This window comes from Chlorocebus sabaeus, chromosome 8, assembly GCF_047675955.1.
Source record: "Chlorocebus sabaeus isolate Y175 chromosome 8, mChlSab1.0.hap1, whole genome shotgun sequence".
In the NCBI taxonomy this organism is placed as follows: Eukaryota; Metazoa; Chordata; class Mammalia; order Primates; family Cercopithecidae; genus Chlorocebus; species Chlorocebus sabaeus.
The window spans coordinates 17,066,978-17,084,432 of NC_132911.1; the positions used below are offsets into that span (position 1 = coordinate 17,066,978).

General features: G+C 45.9%; 1 protein-coding gene across 1 annotated transcript in view; it reads left to right on the top strand.

Moving 5' to 3' along the window:
• Positions 1-17,455, top strand: part of PDGFRL (platelet derived growth factor receptor like) — a 66,507-nt gene continuing 49,052 nt past the window's right edge. Inside the window, exons 1-2 of the mRNA XM_007961748.3 lie at positions 1-583; positions 14,279-14,576. Coding sequence (XP_007959939.3) covers positions 358-583; positions 14,279-14,576 — 524 coding nt within the window. The 5' untranslated portion in view covers positions 1-357. The remainder of the gene's footprint in view (positions 584-14,278; positions 14,577-17,455) is intronic.

Sequence of the window (17,455 nt, forward strand, 5' to 3'; positions counted from 1 at the left end):
CAGAGGAGCAGCAAGAACCCAGGGCAACGTCCTGTGAGTGGAATGCTCGTGGGAGAGAGAAACGGAATGAACAGAAATATTTACGAAGCACTTTTTACAGAGGACTCAGGCTGTGCCTGAGGAGGTGGGGGTGAGGGCCGGTGACATTTGGACAGTCGTGGTTAAACGTGATCCCGTCAGCACCCGCTGGTCCTTCTTGAACTTGATAACCTCGGTGAAAACGCCCAGCGTTGGAGAAATTCAAGGGGTGGCTGTTGTAATTCACATTTCGCCCTTAGCCTTTCCTCTTCGCGCTGGGAAGAAGCGCTGAGCACCGCGGCTCCGCCAGGGGGCAGGAGAAGTCACATTACACAGGGAATGTTTTTTAAAAAATTTCCCAACTTTTTCCCCCAAACTGTGTTCCTCCTCAAGAAACCGAATCCTCCCGCTGCAGCGTCCCAGGAGCCCGCCCCTCGCCCGCCGCCTCCCCTGCGCCCCGGCCCCGCGCAGCCGCCGCGCTCCTACGCGCCGAGGTCCGAGGTCCGCGAGATGAAGGTCTGGCTGCTGCTCGGTCTACTGCTGGTGCACGAAGCGCTGGAGGATGGTAAGTGACTCTGGGCGCGGGGCCACCTAGCTTGTGCCCTGACTTTAGCCGGGACCCGAAGCCCCCGCCGCCCTCCTGCCAGCTCTTGCTCTAACGTTCGGCCTTCGGTGGCTCAGTCCCCGCGCCACTGCCTGCCCGGTGCACCTGCCCTCTTGTAGTGGGGTCGCCTTTCCTCCCACTCTTTCCCTTCCCGGAGAGCCCTCTAGGGGAGGTGGCAGCTACCCCTACCCTTAGGAGCCCACCAGGACCTCTCCAAGCCCCCCACCTCCGGGCGAATCAAGCATCCCTAGCCAGCGCCTGGTCCAGCCCCCACTGTCAACGTGTCGGTCTGGGAGGTGGCGCGGGAGCCTTGGATCGCTTCCACTTCCCGGCGGCGTGGCTGAGACCTCTGCTGCTGAGAGCGGGTGCCACCTAAGCACGGCAGTCGCTGATTCCGTTGTAGAGTTCCAGGTGACCTCCCCCTCCCCTCGCAGTCCTGGGTGAGTTTTGTCTACCACTTTGGGAGTGAATCCTGCAAGATCTGCCTAGATCTTCGAACAAAAATGTCAGTGTATGAAACTTCAAAACGAATGAAAGCCCCATGGCTTGTTGTATTTATCTAATTGGATGGGAAAGGGGGAAGAAAATGCTTTTTTTATTATTATTATTTTTTATTTTTTTGGTACAGCATATGCGACCATGACCGCTGCGCGTTTTTGAATCTGTACCTGCCCTGGGTCCACCCTGTCGTGCACACTCGTGACCACAGGGTCAGGTGTCGGTTTTCTGTGTGTCTGGGTGTGTATTACTGTGGTGTGTATTATACATTATTGTTAGCGTTTAAGTGTTTTGTTTGTTCTGTTCACTCCGTGGGTGTTATTTGTACAGTACATGTTTTATCTGGGTACATCCTAGTATCCTCAAGCCTCTCTTGAAATTCCTGGGCTACAGCACAATTTTTGCTTAGATTTAGTGGAAAAGTAGCTTTTGCTGTTATGCAACTTCATGCTGGAGCCAGCTCAACCTGGGTCACATTTTTATCCACTCCTTCATCCTGACGAGTTCCTTTCTTTCCTAGGAAACTACAACATTTACCAAAAAAATACCGCATTGTAGTTTCCAAATTCCAAGATTGTTGCAGGACTTGAAGTTGAGAATGAGGATCCTTCAGCCTGGAGCCTTGCTTAATAAAACGTAGGCAGAGCTTCTATTGGGAGAGTAACACTTAATTCTGCCCAGAGAGAAGTTGGCATGAGTTCAGTTTGTAAAATGCAATATTAAAATGCTCCTGGCAGGCCCTTGTATGCCACTGCTGAAAAAGCAGAAATGTAATTTGTAGTATCATTTTTTGAATAGGACAGGAGATGGCCAGGCAAAATATTTTCAAATCAGCTGTTCCTTTGTTTATACCCAACTTGCCGGTCTTAGAGGCTCAGGAAGTGGCTTCCATTCTGCCTCCTGGATCTCTCCCAGCCCATGTGAGTTTATTACAAACATCTGCCTAAATAAATTACCATTTCTTTAAGTGTAATCCATACAAACAATAAGCATTTATGAGACAATTGGAGAAAGCAGAATACAGACTATAAGAAATCGTTGATAAATTTCAGGTGATAATAGCACTGAGATTTTGTTTATAAAAGTAGACACATCTGGCCTGGCACAGTGGCTCATGCCTGTAATCCCAGCACTTTGGGAGGCCAAGGCAGGTGGATCACGAGGTCAGGAGTTCAAGACCAGGCTGACCAAGGTGGTGAAACCTCGTCTCTACTAAAAAGACAAAAATTAGCCGGGCGTGGTGGTGGGTGCGTGTAGTCCCAGCTGCTTGGGAGATTGAGGCAGAGCACTGCTTGAACCCGGGAGGCAGAGGTTGCAGTGAGCTGAGATCGCACCACTGCACTCCAGCCAGGCAACAGCGTGAGACTCCCTCTCAAAAAAATAAAAATAAAAATGAAACAAAAGTACACACATCTATAATGTATGGACCATTTATGGATGAAATAGTGAACATATAGTGCCTCATTAAGTTATGTAACCGTTTGGCTAAACCTAGTAAGAATGGTTTTCGGTTTTTAGTTGTGTTGTGAGTTGTGGCCAGGAGCTACTAAGGAGAGTGGATTACACAGGAGTCCCTTCCAGTGCTGGTTTCTGATTGGCAGGTTGGGAATATCCTGCCTGCAGGGCCATCCCAAAGCACAACTACAGACACAAGGCCCACGACTCAACTGTGTCACTGCCTTTTAGTTTTTCTGATCACATCTAAAAGAGTTTTTATTATTATTATTTGAGATGGAGTCTTGCTCTGTCACCCAGGCCGGAATGCTGTGGCACAATCTCAGCTCACTGTAACTTCCACTTCACAGATCATGCAATTCTCATGCCTCAGCCTCCTGAGTAGCTAGGACTACAGACATGCGCCACCATGCCCAGCTAATTTTTATATGTTTAGTGGACACAGTGTTTCGCCATGTTGGCCAGGCTAGTCTCAAACTCCTGACCTCAAGTGATCCACCCACCTTGGCCTCCCAAAGTGCTGGGATTACAGGTGTGAGCCACCACACCTAGCCAAAGACAGCCTTCTGAGAGAAAAAGACTTCCCTACAAGTGTGTATGGGGGCGAACATCTGGCCTGACCCAGTGGAGTTTGCTGTTCCCAATTACAAAATTCTTTATATTTTTGGAAGTAATGTTCTTTCTCCTCATGAAGAGGGGTAGCTGGAAGGGCCCATAATATTCTGTGGCATAAAAATGAGGGATGAAAACAGGTAATCATCCAAGATTCTACTTTGAGACGTCGATCATAGCACCCGATTTTCAGCATTTATATGGAATACATGCCACAGAGTTTATTAACAGGGTGCTTCTATTTTCACATTAAAAAGTATAAAATCACAAGTATTTCCTGACTCTTGATTACCTACATATTTCTGCTGAATGTCAGGAGCAAACACTGAAGTGTTAATATTGATTTGTCACTGCTGTTTTGTTGAACACCATGAGAACCTTGATCCATGCTAATCTGATCTTCAGTAACCTGGGTTTATTTTGTATCTGGTGAAAGGGGTTTCTTTCTGGGAGGACTAAAGACACTCATTATGGTCTGAGGGCAATATAGCCAGATCCCCAAGAAGGTAAGGACAGAGACACAATGAGGATGATCCTCTAACCAGGAGCCTGTGACACTTTCATGTCTTCATTTATTCTTGAGAAAAAAAAAAAAAAAAAAACCAGAGTAAAAATGAGTACAGAAATGTTTTAATGAAAAAAGAATTCTAAAATTCCTTATTGTTTATGATGCAAATAATGAATGCTTTGAAGCATTCAGGATCTTGGCTGGCATGTCTGACATACAAAAAACAATTTCTGATCCTTAAAACTCAGGAAGAGACAAGTTTGAGGGCATTAGAGAGATGCGGTGGTGAGAGGATTGATGGTTTTCAAACCTAGACAAGGTTCTAAAACGCTTTCTTTGTGGTGCTCATAATCGAATGCAGAGGAAAATAGAGAAGTAAAGATACAATTTCGGGAAGTGGTAAGTGGCATCGAGAATCATTAATCAGGGTCTATTAGGTTCCCAGGGCTGCCATAACAAAGTACCATGGAATAGGAGGTTTAAAACCACAGAAGTTTGTTTGCTCATGGTCCAGAGGCTTGAAGTCCAAAGTCAGTGTCAGCAGGGGCCACACAGCTTCTCAGAGGCTGGGTAGAATCCTTCCGTGCCTCCACTAGCTTCTGGTTGTGGTCAGCAATCCCTTGGCATTTTTTGGCTTGCAGCTGCACCACTCCAATCTCTGCGTCTGTTGCCATGTGACCATCTTCTCCCTGTGTCTGTCTGTACGTGGCATTTTCGTGTGTGTGTGTGTGTGTGTGTGTGTGTCTGTCTGTCTCCTAAGAACGTCAGTTCTATTGGAGGAGAGCCTACCCTAATGACCTCATGCTAACTTGATTGCATTTGCAAAGACTCCACTGCCAAATGAGGTTACATTCACAGATACCTGGGAGTTAGGACTTGAGCGTATCTTTTTAGGGGACACAATTCAACCCGTAAGACAGGGTGAGACATGGAGAGGACTGAGGCGGGGTGTGAGGATGCTGTTTGGATGGATAGCCATAAGCCTGCCTGAAGCAAGGAAGCAAACCCCGGAGGTGGCTGAAAGCAAAGCTGTGCACTCCAGGGGTGCCACAAGTGCAACAGCTTCAAGATGGGCTTGTACTGGTTGCCAGTGTGGCTGTGGCTGTGATATGTGGGACAGGAGATGGCCAAGCCTTGTAGGGCATGGTAAGATTTAGGGCTTGCTTCTGGATGAGATGAAAATCACTGGAGGCTTCTGAATGGAGAAGTACCTGTAATTTGATTTATGTTTTCAAAGGCAGGTGCTATGGTTTGTATATGGCTTGTCCCCACCACATCTTATGTTGAATTTTGATCCCCCATGTGGTGGTGGTGGGAGGTAGGGCCTCGTGGGAGGTGTTTGGGCCTTGGGGGTAGTTCCTTCATGAATAGATAAATGCCTTCCCTTGGGGATGTGTGCATTCTCTATTATTACCAGCAAGAACTGCTTGTTAAAGGGATTCTAGTCCCTCTCCTCCCACCCCACCAGGTTATCTCTGCACTGCTAGTTATCCTTGCCCTCTGCCCTGAGTGGAAGCAGCCTGAGGCCTTCGTTTGAAGCAGACATTGGTTCCATGCTTCTTGTACAACGTGTAGAACGATGAGCCAAATAAACCTCTTTTCTTTATAAACAACCCAGCCCTACGTATTCCTCTATAACGATGCAAAATGAACTAATGCAGAAAATTGGTACCAAGGAGTAGGATATTGCTCTAAAGATACCTGAAAGTGTGGAAGCGGATTTGGAACTTGGTACTGGGCAGAGAATTGGAAGAGTTTGGAAGGCTCAGAAGAAAATTGGAAGAGGAGGGAAAGTTTGGAATTTCTTAGAGACTGGTTATATGGTCGTGACTAAACTGTTCATAGAAATATAGACAGTAAAGTTCATGCTGACAAGGTCTCAAATGGAAACAGATAACTTATTGGGGACTGGAGAAAAGTCACCCATGTTAGGTCTTAGCAAAGAACTTGGCTGCATTGTGTCCATGCCCTAGGGATTTGTGGAAGGCCAAACGTAAGAGTGATGTCCTGGGGTATCCAAAAGGAGAAATACCTAAGCAGCAAAGTGCTCTAGTAGTGGTGGGTGTGGCTGGTTTTAAAAGCTTCATATCGGCCGGGCGTGGTGGCTCACGTCTATAATACCAGCACTTTGGGAGGCTGAGGCAGGCAGATCACGAGGTCAGGGGATTGAGACCAGCCTGGCCAACATGGTGAAACCCTGTCTCTACTAAAATACAAAAAATTAGCCAGGTGTGGTGGTGTGCACCTTTAGTCCCAGCTACTTGGGAGGCTGAGGCAGGGGAATTGATTGAACTCGGGAGGCAGAGCTTGCAGTGAGCTGAGATTGTGCCATTGCACTCCAGCCTGGTGAGAGTTAGACTCCGTCTCAAAAAAACAAAAAAAAAAAAAAAAAGCTTAGGCTCAAGATCAATTAAAGCAGCAAAGGAATGACCTAAAGGTAGAATTTATTATGAAAAGGGAAGCACAGAGTAAAAGTTTGGAAAATCTGAAGGCTGGCCATATGGCAGAGAATGAAAGAGCATTTTTGGGAGAAGAATCCAGGGGTACAGCTGAGAGACTGTTTGCTAAAGTAATTAGCACGACTAAAAGAGAATCATGTGCTAGTAGTCAAGAAAATAAGAGAAAGGCCTTGAAGCCATTTTGCAAATCTTTGAGGAGCCCCTCGCATCACAGGCCCAGAGACTCGGGAGAATAGAGTGGTTTGGGGGGGGCAGCCCCTGCTGCCCTCCTGCCCTGCCTCGGGATGCTACTGCCCCTATCCCAGGTGCACCAGCTCTACCCTTGACTTAAAAGGCCCCACGTGTGGCTCCAGATGGCACAAGCCATCAGCCTTGGAGGCTTCCACATGTCAAGTCTGCATGGGCCCAGAATGCAAGAGTGATGGAGGCTTAGCTTCCACCTAGATTTCAGAGGATGTATCAGAAAGCCTGAGTGTGTGGGCAGAAGCCTGCTACAGGGGCAGAGCTACCATAGAGAGTCCCTCACGGGGCACTGCCTAGGGGAGCCATGGTAACGGGGCTGCTGTGGGGATGCCAGAAGTAGAGAGCCACTAGCAGTATGCACCCTCAGCTTGGAAAAGACACAGACATTCAACTCCAACCTAACTGATCAGCCATGTGGGCTTCACACAGCAAAGTTATAGGGGTGGGGATGGCCAAGGCTTGTTTTTGATTTTCCAGGCTCATAGCTGTAAGGAACTTGCCTCAAGTCTCAGATGAAACTTTGGACTTTTGAGTTGATGCTGGAACAAGTTAAGATTTGGGGGACTGTTGGGAAGGGATGCTTGTAGTTTGCAGTCTTTGAAAGACATGGGTTTTGGAGGGCCACAGGTGCAATTCTATGGTTTGGATATTTGACCTCCTCAAACCTCATGTTGAAATTTGATCCCCAGTGTTAGGGGTGGGGCCTAATGGGAGGTGTTTGAGTCATGGGGGCGGATCCCTGATGAATGGCTTGTTGCCCTCCCCGAGGTAATAGAACTAATAGCGTGAGTTCTTGCTCCATGAATTCACGTAACAGCTGGTTACAAGGAGCCTGGCACCTCCCCCTCTCTTTCTCGCTTCATCTCTCTCCATGTGATCTCTGCATACACCCATTCTCCTTCACCTCTGCCACCAGTGGAAGCAGCCTGAGGCCCTCGCCAGATGCCCTGTCTTGAATCTTCTGGCCAGCAGAACTGTGAGCTCCGTAAACCTCTTTCCTGCATAAATGATTCAGCCTCAGCTATCCCTTTGTAGCAACACAGATGGCTGAAGGAGTGATACAGTGGAGGCCAGGGGCTGCTTAGGAGATAGTATGAATGTCTGGATGGTACATGGCTTGGCCCAGGGTGGTGTCAGTGGATGGAAGGAAAAGAGGCTGGGTTCAGGGTATATTTCAAGATGAAGTCAAAAGAATTTGTTGCTGGATTGGAGAGGAAAATTTTTAAAAAGTGAGACTGGGAGGTTTTTGTCCTGAGCAATTGTCATTTGCTGATAAAGGCAGCGTGAGGGAAGCATTCAGAGGTCAGACATGCTAACTTTGAGATGCTAAATTTTGGACATGCTAACTTAGACATGCCTCCTTTCAAGTGGCCGTGCTGAATAAGCAACAGGATATTGAAATCTGGAGTGTAGAGGCGGGGTCAGGACGGGAGCTAGGGCAGCTTTCAGCATATAAATGCTGCAAGGGTCACGGAACTGTGTGAGGTCACTTAGAGAGTGAAAGGTAGTTAGAGAGGCGTGACCAGGCAGGTAAGGAGAATGAGGAAGAGCTGCCGGAGACCGGAGAGTTGTCAGTGACACAGGAGGAAAACCAAGGCAGCAGAGGGTCCTGCGAGCCGTGTGAATCGAGTTGTTCAAGAAGACAGTCAGCAGCTGTGTTCTAACAGGTGTCCTGGAAACTACTTCAAATTGAGGTCTTTATCCTGACATCGAAGGATCTCATTCTCAGAAACTGCTATTTGATTTTTTAGATGATACTTTAAACAGTGGTAGTGTTGCTGGAAAGGGATCCTGATGCAGACCGCAAGAAAGAGTTCTTAGATCTCGCGCAAGAAAGAATTCGGAGTGAGTCCATAAAGTGAAAGCCAATTTATTAAGAAAGTAAAGGAATGAAAGAATGACTTCTCCCTAGGCAGCGCAGCGGCATGGTCTGCTCAGCTGCTTATACTTACTGTTACTTCTGGATTATATGCTGAACAAGGGGTAGATTATTCATGAGTTTTCAGGAAAGGGATGGGAAATTCCTGGAACTGAGGGTTCCTCTCTTTTTTAGACGATATAGGGTAACTTCATGATGTTGCCGTGGCTTTTGTAAACTGTCATGGCGCTGGTGGGTGTGTCCTCTAGCATGCTAATGCATTATAATTAGCATATAATGATCAGTGAGGATGACTACAGGTCATGTTCGTTGCCGTCTTGGTTTTGGTGGGATTTGGCCAGCTTCTTTACCCCAGCCTGTTTTATCAGCAAGGTGTCTGTGACCGACCCCTTGTCTCACCCTGTGACAAATGGCTTGAACTCCTGGGAATGCCGCCCAGTGGTTCTCAGCCTTATTTTACCCAGCGCCTATTCAAGATTGGAGTCTCTCTGGTTCGAATCTCTGACAGTAGGAGGGTGTTTGGGAGTGGGATTCTCGAAAGGAATAGAGAAAGGAAGGGCTCACTACATCTTGCTACATTTTCCTCTCTATAGGGGTCGCTTTCCCACCTTCTCAGCTTTGTTGCTGGGAAAGTATGTGTGTTCCTGCAGGGTGTTTCATGAAAAGTGGAAAAATGAGGGTGGCATCTCTCAGTTTATGTAACTAATTGGGAAGCAACTGAGCGGCTCAGAAAAATGTATGGCGTGGTTACTGGGGTGCTACTCTTAAGGATGGCATTTCTCCTTTACTGCCCATCGGGGAAAAGAAAACCAAACAGCTTTATGCTTTGATGTTAATGACTATACTTAACAAGAAATCTCATCCAAGCTGCTGTCAACGATTCTTCTAATTAATTTATTTTCTCTTCCAGCACAGTTCTATTAGAGAGGCTAATAGGTTACTTTTGATGAGTAAGATTTGATTGAGGTTTTCAGTTGATGCTGAATAATCATGGTCCTTTGTCCTGCTTCCTTCCTGCTTTGTAACATCTGTTTATTTATTTTGGATATAAGGGTTTTTGGGGTTTTGTTTGTTTTCTTGTTTTTTTGAGACAGAGTCTCACTCTCTTGTCCAGGCTGGAGTGCAGTGGCAGCGGCGCGATCTCAGCTCACTGCAACCTCCATCTCCCAGGATCAAGCAATTCTCATGCCTCAGCCTCCTGAGTAGCTGAGACTACAGGCATGTACCACCATGCCTGGCTAATTTTTTTGTATTTTTTGGAAGAGATGGGGTTTCACCATGTTGGCTAGCCTGGTCTTGAACTCCTGACCTCAAGTGATCCACCCTCCTTGGCCTCCCAAAGTGCTGGGATGATAGGCATGAGCCACCGCACCAGGCTGCAGATGAGGTTTTGATCAGCATCTCCACACTGGGGGGATCCAACATGTGCCTTGGAAAAGTATCTCCAGCTCTTCCAGGAAGAGGAGGCTCTTATCCCCAGCGTCAAGTTCTGTGTGGCTTGGAACTGCATGTCACATCAAACAAAGAATCTCATGGTGCATGAGACCTGTGCAGATAAAGTGAAAAAGCAACAATATGCTAATATCTATGTGGTTGGAGAGGTAATGGCATGAGCCAGAGAAAGCTCTAGACTTGGAGTCAGAGGGTCTGGTTTTTCACTGCCTTCTTGATGACCTGGAGTGAACTACTTGGCATCTATACATTAAAAAGAATAATATCTGCTTAGCCTCCACCACAAGTTTATCATAGAGATCTCATGTGACAACCACAGAAAAACAAATAGCACTTAGCCAGCAATCACTCACTATGGGCCAGATGCTAATTTCACCATTTTCGACATACTACGTCATTTAACTCCCACAGTAACTATTATAGTTATTATGAGGTAGTTGTTACCATATCATTCTCAATTTACAGATGAGAAAACGGAAACAGAAGAGGGTAAGTAGCTTCCCAAGGTCACACAGCGAGTAAGTGGCAGGCCTGGACCTGAAGTTAGTAACGCTATTTAATCGTTCTTGAATTTTACCACCTGTTACTCTATAAAATATACAATGTAATAGTCTCAAAAATGCAATGGTAATGGACTTTGACTTTTATTTATCTGCAGGATGAATTCTTATATTTTTTAGGTCTTTGAAAAATAACCAGTTGACATGGTTAGGCTGAAGAGTCATATCTTTTAAAAAGTTAGACATGGGATTTGGGAGTCACTCAGTTGCAGGACTGTCTGGGTATCTGTGGGGCCACTAGGCTGCTCCTTTAAGTTAGCATCATTTCCCTCAAACCACAGGCCAATTCTGTGGTCAGGAAGCTGGACCAGCTATACAGTTAGATCAGCTGATGGGGCTGTTTGGTCAGAAGGTCAAATTATTTTGCATAGATAATAGCAAATATTTGGATACATAATCTCCATAATCAGGTAATCTGATGTTCCTGAGTAACATAGATAACAAGGTATTACAGCTTAGAAGTCAGACAAGTAGCTCTGTTTGTCTAAATTCCATAGGATTTACATATGGTTATTGTCATTTCTGATAGCTTGAATTCCTGTTCCGTGATACACAGAACACTAAATTAGACATTAATCCAGAGTTTTCTTAATCTCACAGGCATTAAAATATTTACGGGGCACAGATTACTTGGACATTGTAATGGTAGGCTTTCTTTTCTTTTCTTTTCTTTTCTTTTCTTTTTTTTTTTTTTTTTTGAGACAGAGTCTTGCTCTGTCAACCAGACTAGAGTGCAGTGGTGCAATCATAGCTCACCATAAGCTCAGACTCAAGGGCTCAAGTGATCCTCCTGCCTCAGCCTCCAGGCATGTGTTACCACACTCAGCTTTTTTTTTTTTCCTTAATTTTGTAGCAATGTACCATGTTGCCCGGGCTGGTCTTGAACTCCTGGCCTCAAGCAAACCTCCCAACTTGCAACTTGGCCTCCCAAAGTGGTGGGATTACATGTGTGAGCCACCTTGCCTGGCCTATTATTTTCTATCTTAAGAAGAAAACTGTAATTTCTACCTTATTGCAGAGCTGAGGCTTATGCTTCACAATTGATGTGGCTGGATCAATGTACTTTTGTTGGTCTGACACATTCCCAGCCATTGCAGTGCTTTTCCTTCTAGGAGGCTGGGAGCGTGTGCATGGGAGCCATTGTCTATCCCCACCTATCATTAAAACCAGGAGTGATGAACCACGTGTCCAGGGTGAGCAGAGTAATGGGCAAACAGCAGATTCAGCAGCAGGTGTTGGGGGTTCCGCCTTGGAGACTAGGGTTCAAGGTCACAGCTCTACTCCCTGGAAGGGTGAAGGATGCTCAGTAAGGCCTGTAACCACGAGAAACCTTAGTAGGGGAAGGAAGGGAAATAAGAGACTCGGGCCTAAGAGAAGAAACAGGTCACAGCTGCACATGAAGTCACAGAAAATAGGGCAGGGCTCAGGGGTTGAGGCATAGAAGCCCAAAGAGTGAGGCTTGGATGTTGGCACTGAGCCAAGAGATCCCAAGGGCAGGATAGGTTCTAGAGTGAGGGCCAGACTGAACTAAGAGGGGAGGCCCCATGGCTCCTGTTTCAAAGGGCAACACACAAAGGAAACCAAATTCATCATTACACAGTTGAGTCCAAATCAATTGTGTTTTTTATTATACTTTTCTCCTGATCTACCACATGTTCTACAAATGCCCTGTCATTCTCTCAATTGGCCAAGGGCCGTGTGGTTGTTCAAAATGTGTACAGAATGTTTATCTCCACGTAGTGAAATGAGCTCTTTGGAATGGGAATAGGAGGCCTGACTTCTGCTCCACATTCTGCCACTAACCAGCTGAGTGACTCTGTACAGTTTATTCAGCTTTTCAGGGAGGGCCTCCTTTAGTTTTTAAATCTACAACATGAGGACTTGACCTAAATGATCTCTAAGGATCTCGTAAGTTTGAAAATTTTGCAGTTCTGTGGGTATCTATCGAGGTGGCCTTTGAGCTTGTGTGGACAGATGGTCAAACTGAAACTCTACAGTACCTTTTTCTTTCCTTTTTTTTTTTTTTTTTTTTTTTGAGACAGGGTCTCACTGTCACTCAGGCTGGAGTGTGGTGGTATGATCTCGGCTCACTGCAACCTCTGCCTCCCAGGTTCAAGCAATTCTCATGCCTCAGCCTCCCTAGCAGCTGTGACTACAGTAATGCACCACCATGCCTGGCTAATTTTGTATTTTTAGTAGAGACAGGGTTTTGCCATGTTTCCCGGGCTGGTCTCAAACTCCTGACCTCAAGTGATCCACCTGCCTTGGCCTCCCAAAGTGCTGGGATTACAGGAGTGATCCACCATGCCCAGTCCTGAAAACTTTTAGATAACTCTAGAGAAGATAAATTTATCCTCCCCTCCTCATATGTCAATATTGTTTTCACTGCAGCCTCTGCCTCCCCACACCTGGCCTACAGTCCCCTTTTCTTTCTTGTTGCGTGGACACAACTGTGTGGCTACAAGGGGCTTAGCTGAGATTTTAGGAGTCTGGTGGCCCACCACAGGCAGAACAATGAGGGGACTCTTCCCTGGGTGCAGTCAGTAAGAGTGCGTTATTTATAGAGAAGGCAGAAACAACTATAAAAGCAACTCAAAGTCAGTTCGCTTTTTATTACCACTATTTGCCAGCAACTCTCAACATTGTTGGTGATAAAATACTCCTTCCCCAAAGATATTTTGTTGGTGAAATTCTAAATCATTGCTACAGTTACAGTTGAATTTTGATCATTTATATGTAAGTTTCAGATTAGTATACATTTAATATTTACTCTTTAATAATAAACATTTTATTCTGCCTAGACATCGCCAGCCCCTGACAAATGTAATCTCCACTTTACCATTTGTTTTGAGAGAAAATTCATCATGGTTCAAAATCTTGGCAGGGCAGAGTGGCTCACACCTATAATTGCAGCACTTTGGGAGGCCTAGGGGGGAGTGTTGCTTGAGGCTAGGAGTTCGATACCAGCCTGGGCAATATAGCAAGACCCCAACTCTAAAAAAAAAAAAATTGTTCATCGTGGTCTCACATACCTGTAGACCTAGCTAGTCAGGAGGCTGAGGCAGGAGGATCACTTGAGCCCAGGAGTTCAAGGCTGCAGTGAGCTAGGATCATGCCATTGCATTCCAGCCTGGGTGATAGAGTGAGATTCTGTTTCTAACAATAAACACAAAATATTTTGCATGCAATTTCAGCACAGTTTATGCCCCCAGTCTCTGTGGAACTACATATTTTTGTGTTTAAACAGTAGAATCAAAATGAACAGTGACAACATAGAGACTGCAAAGTAAAGAAACAGCCTTGAATGGCTTCAGTTCGGCTGTTTTGTGTGACAACTTGGAGACTGTGCGACAGTGTGAACTACAGGCAATAATATTTTTGTTTTCTAAGGGCAAATTTTAACTCATATATGAACTATTTTGCTGAATTTGAATATCTTTAGAGCTGAAATATTTTCCTTTTAAATGACTGTTTTAAAACTATAGAATCAAAAAATGATTATTACATGACTTTTACTGAAAACAATATTGAGATATGAGGAGGGGAGGAATAAAAAGTTACCTTCTCTAGAGTTATCTAAAAGTTAACAGGGCTGGGCATGGTGGCTCACTCCTGTAATCCCAGCACTTTGGGAGGCCAAGGCAGGCAGATCACCTGAGGTCAGGAGTTTGAGACCAGCCTGGCCAACACAGTGAGACCCCGTCTCCATGTCTCTACTAAAAATACAAAAAAGAGTTGGGTGCGGTGGCGGGCACCTGTAATCTCAGCTACTCAGGACACTGAGGCAAGAGAATCACTTGAACCTGGGTGGCGGAGGTTGCAGTGAACTGAGATCACGCCACTGTACTCCGGCCTAGGCAACAGAGTGAGAATCTGTCTCAAAAAACAAAAAAAAGAAGAAGACGAAGAAGAAGAAGAAAAAGTTATTAGCCTCAAATATTCTGAGGATGCCGTCACTATAGCGTATTTCTCTCTCCTTGGTTTGTGCAGTTACTGGCCAACACCTTCCCAAGAACAAGCGTCCAAAGGAACCAGGGGAGAATAGAATCAAACCTACCAACAAGAAGGTGAAGCCCAAAATTCCTAAAATAAAGGACAGGGACTCAGCCGATTCAACACCAAAGACGCAGTCTATCATGATGCAGGTGCTGGATAAAGGTCGCTTCCAGAAACCCGCCGCTACCCTGAGCCTGCTGGCGGGGCAAAGTGTAGAGCTTCGATGTAAGGGGAGTAGAATTGGATGGAGCTACCCTGCATATCTTGACACCTTTAAGGACTCTCGCATCAGGTAAGCATTTTTTTTTTTTTTAACTGTGTAGGGTTGAGTATTTGTAATTGTAATAGTTAACAAAATTCCTTCTTAACTGTTATTACACATTGTTTCTGACATGTTCCATTTTGCCCTAATAGATCATAAAAATAGAAACTCAAAGAGCGAAAGTCACAGATTTTATTTCTTTACCCAGTTAATAAAAACAACTGCAAATCCTACCAACATTTGTTGAAAGAGTGAAATTGTATAGGAAACCATGTGACAAAACCATATGACAATTATATTTGAAAATGTATGGTGAGTGACATTTTATAGGAAACCAAAATTTTATAGAAAACTATTATGCATAGAGATGGATGTTTAAAAATTCATATTGTGTGGCCAGGTGCAGTGGCTCATGCCTGTAATCCCAGCCCTTTGGGAGGCCAAAGCAGGCAGATCACTTGAGGCCAGGAGTTGGAGACTAGCCTGGCCAACATGGTGAAACCCCGTCTCTACAAGAAATATGAATTAGCCAGATGTAGTAGCATGTGTCTGTAATCCCAGATATTCAGGAGGCTGGGACAGGAGAGTCATTGAACCCCAGAGGTGGAGGTTACAGTGAACCACGATCGAACCACCACACTCCAGCCTGGGTGACAGAGGGAGACTTCGCCTCAAAAAAAAAATAAAAAAACATACTGTGAAAATTAATGGACTCAATGTTTTATGTTGTTTCTCAAATAATCATAATGAAAACTAAAGTGACCTAACAGGAGATTCCTGTGAGCAACTTGACCAGATATCAACTTCAACTACTTTTCAACTGCTTCTGATGATGATGATGATGATGATGATGACGATGATATATTTATTTTTTTTTAGACAGTCTCACTCTGTCACCCAGGCTGGAGTGCAGTGGTGCGATCTCGGTTCACTGCAAGCTCCGCCTCCTGGGTTCATGCCATTCTCCTGCGTCAGCCTCCCGAGTAGCTGGGACTACAGGCACCTGCCACCACACCCAGCTAAGTTTTTGCATTTTTAGTAGAGATGGGGTTTCACCATGTTAGCCAGGATTGTCTTGATCTCCTGACCTCGTGATCCTCCTGCCTCAGCCTCCCAAAGTGCTGGGATTACATGCGTGAGCCCCCGCGCCCAGTAGCTTCTGATTATTTTTACGTTCATAAATCTATGACTGTTACATTCAGAGGCATCAACTGGGAAGAAGGCCAGTGATTTCTCATGTTTAAATGAGTACCTTCAGGAGGCTGGGCTTTCTAGACCAGGGAGAGTGGTTACGGTGGTGATGGCGGCAAGTGTGAGAAGCAAGAAAGAAACACATACTTTCCGCGGTGCTGGGAGGAACCTGAGCACGGGCTGTGAGTCAGGGGGTGTGTATGGGGTTAGAGTCCTGTGCACCTTGGCGAAGTCTCCTAAACTCCACCAGGTCTGTTTCCTTATGTGTAGAATGAGGGCAGGGGATGACATGATTTCTAAGATTCTTTCTGACCCTATTTCCGTATATGATGGAGAAATAGGATCGATTTACAATGGAGAAATACTAGACGTTGTTTGAGATGACAAGAGTGGGAGAGAGAAAGGCTGCAGGCAGGCTGGGCATGGTGGCTCATGCCTGTAATCCCAGCGCTTTGGGAGGCCAAGGCGGGCAGATCGTCATGATGTCAGGAGATCAATACCATCCTGGCCAACATTGTGAAACCTCGTCTCTACTGAAAAAGCTGGGCGTGGTGCATGCCTCTAGTCCCAGCTACTTGGGATTTTGAGGCAGGAGAATCACTTGAACCTGGGAGGCGGGGGTTACAGTGAGCCGAGATTGCATCACTGCACTCCAGCCTGGCAACATAGCAATACTCAAAAAAAAAAAAAAAAAAAGACCGCAAGGACAGGTATCTCAGACTCTGTATGTTCATAACAGATTCATATTTCCACACAAACTGTGTTTCTGCAGAAACTCATCTCCCTCAAGGACATCATTATTCCCTTGGTTACCCAACCAGAAGACTCGGAGGCATCCATGCCTCCTCCCTCTCTCCCACACTCTCCACATCCAATCAGTCACCAAGTTAAGCCAGTTCAGCCTTCATTTTAACATTTCAAAATTCTATGAGTTTGGTGTAAATGTAATAGCGGTTCTTGCCATGAAACATAATGATGGCAAACCGCTATTGCTTTTGCACCAACCTAATATATGACTCAATTCCCTCTTCAGAGCAATTGAGCCTTCTTCCAGGAATGGGGATCTGTCCATTTGCATTGCTGGAGTCACTGTCCCCTGTCTGAGCTGCTGTTCTCTGCCTTCTCTGATACTGCGGTGACCACACCCGGGCTAGTGCTTCTCACTGCAGCTGGAGCAACACTTAGAAGTCAGAGTGCAGCGTGTGGCTTCCCCGCTAACCACTCGGTGGGTGCCCTCGGGGATAAAGTCCAACATCCTCACATGGCAGTGAGGCCCTCCCTGACCTCTGCCGTCTCTCTGGAGTCACCTCTAATCTCGATGGGTCACTCGGCTCTCGTTGCCCTGGGCTCCTCTAAGAGTCTCAAAAGCACCAGGCTCCTGGGGCCTTCAAGTTTGCTGCTTTCATAGCCAGGAACACTCTTGGGCCCCTCAGCCCCGGGCTAACCTCAGGCATCACTTTCTCTGGGAAACCCATGGCAGGCCCCCCCAGCTGTGTGTTCCCACAGCATTTGCTGTTGCATCTTCCCGGCTCTCTTCACACTGAAAACTACTTTCAACATCTTTGTTTTTCACTGAGACTTAGCTGAGTGGTTGGCATTTAGCTTTCTCTACTTCATGCTTGACTGATAAGCCTCCCTGATACATTTGTCCTTCTTACACACACACACTCCCCTACACACACACACACTCCCCTACACACACACACTCACACACACTC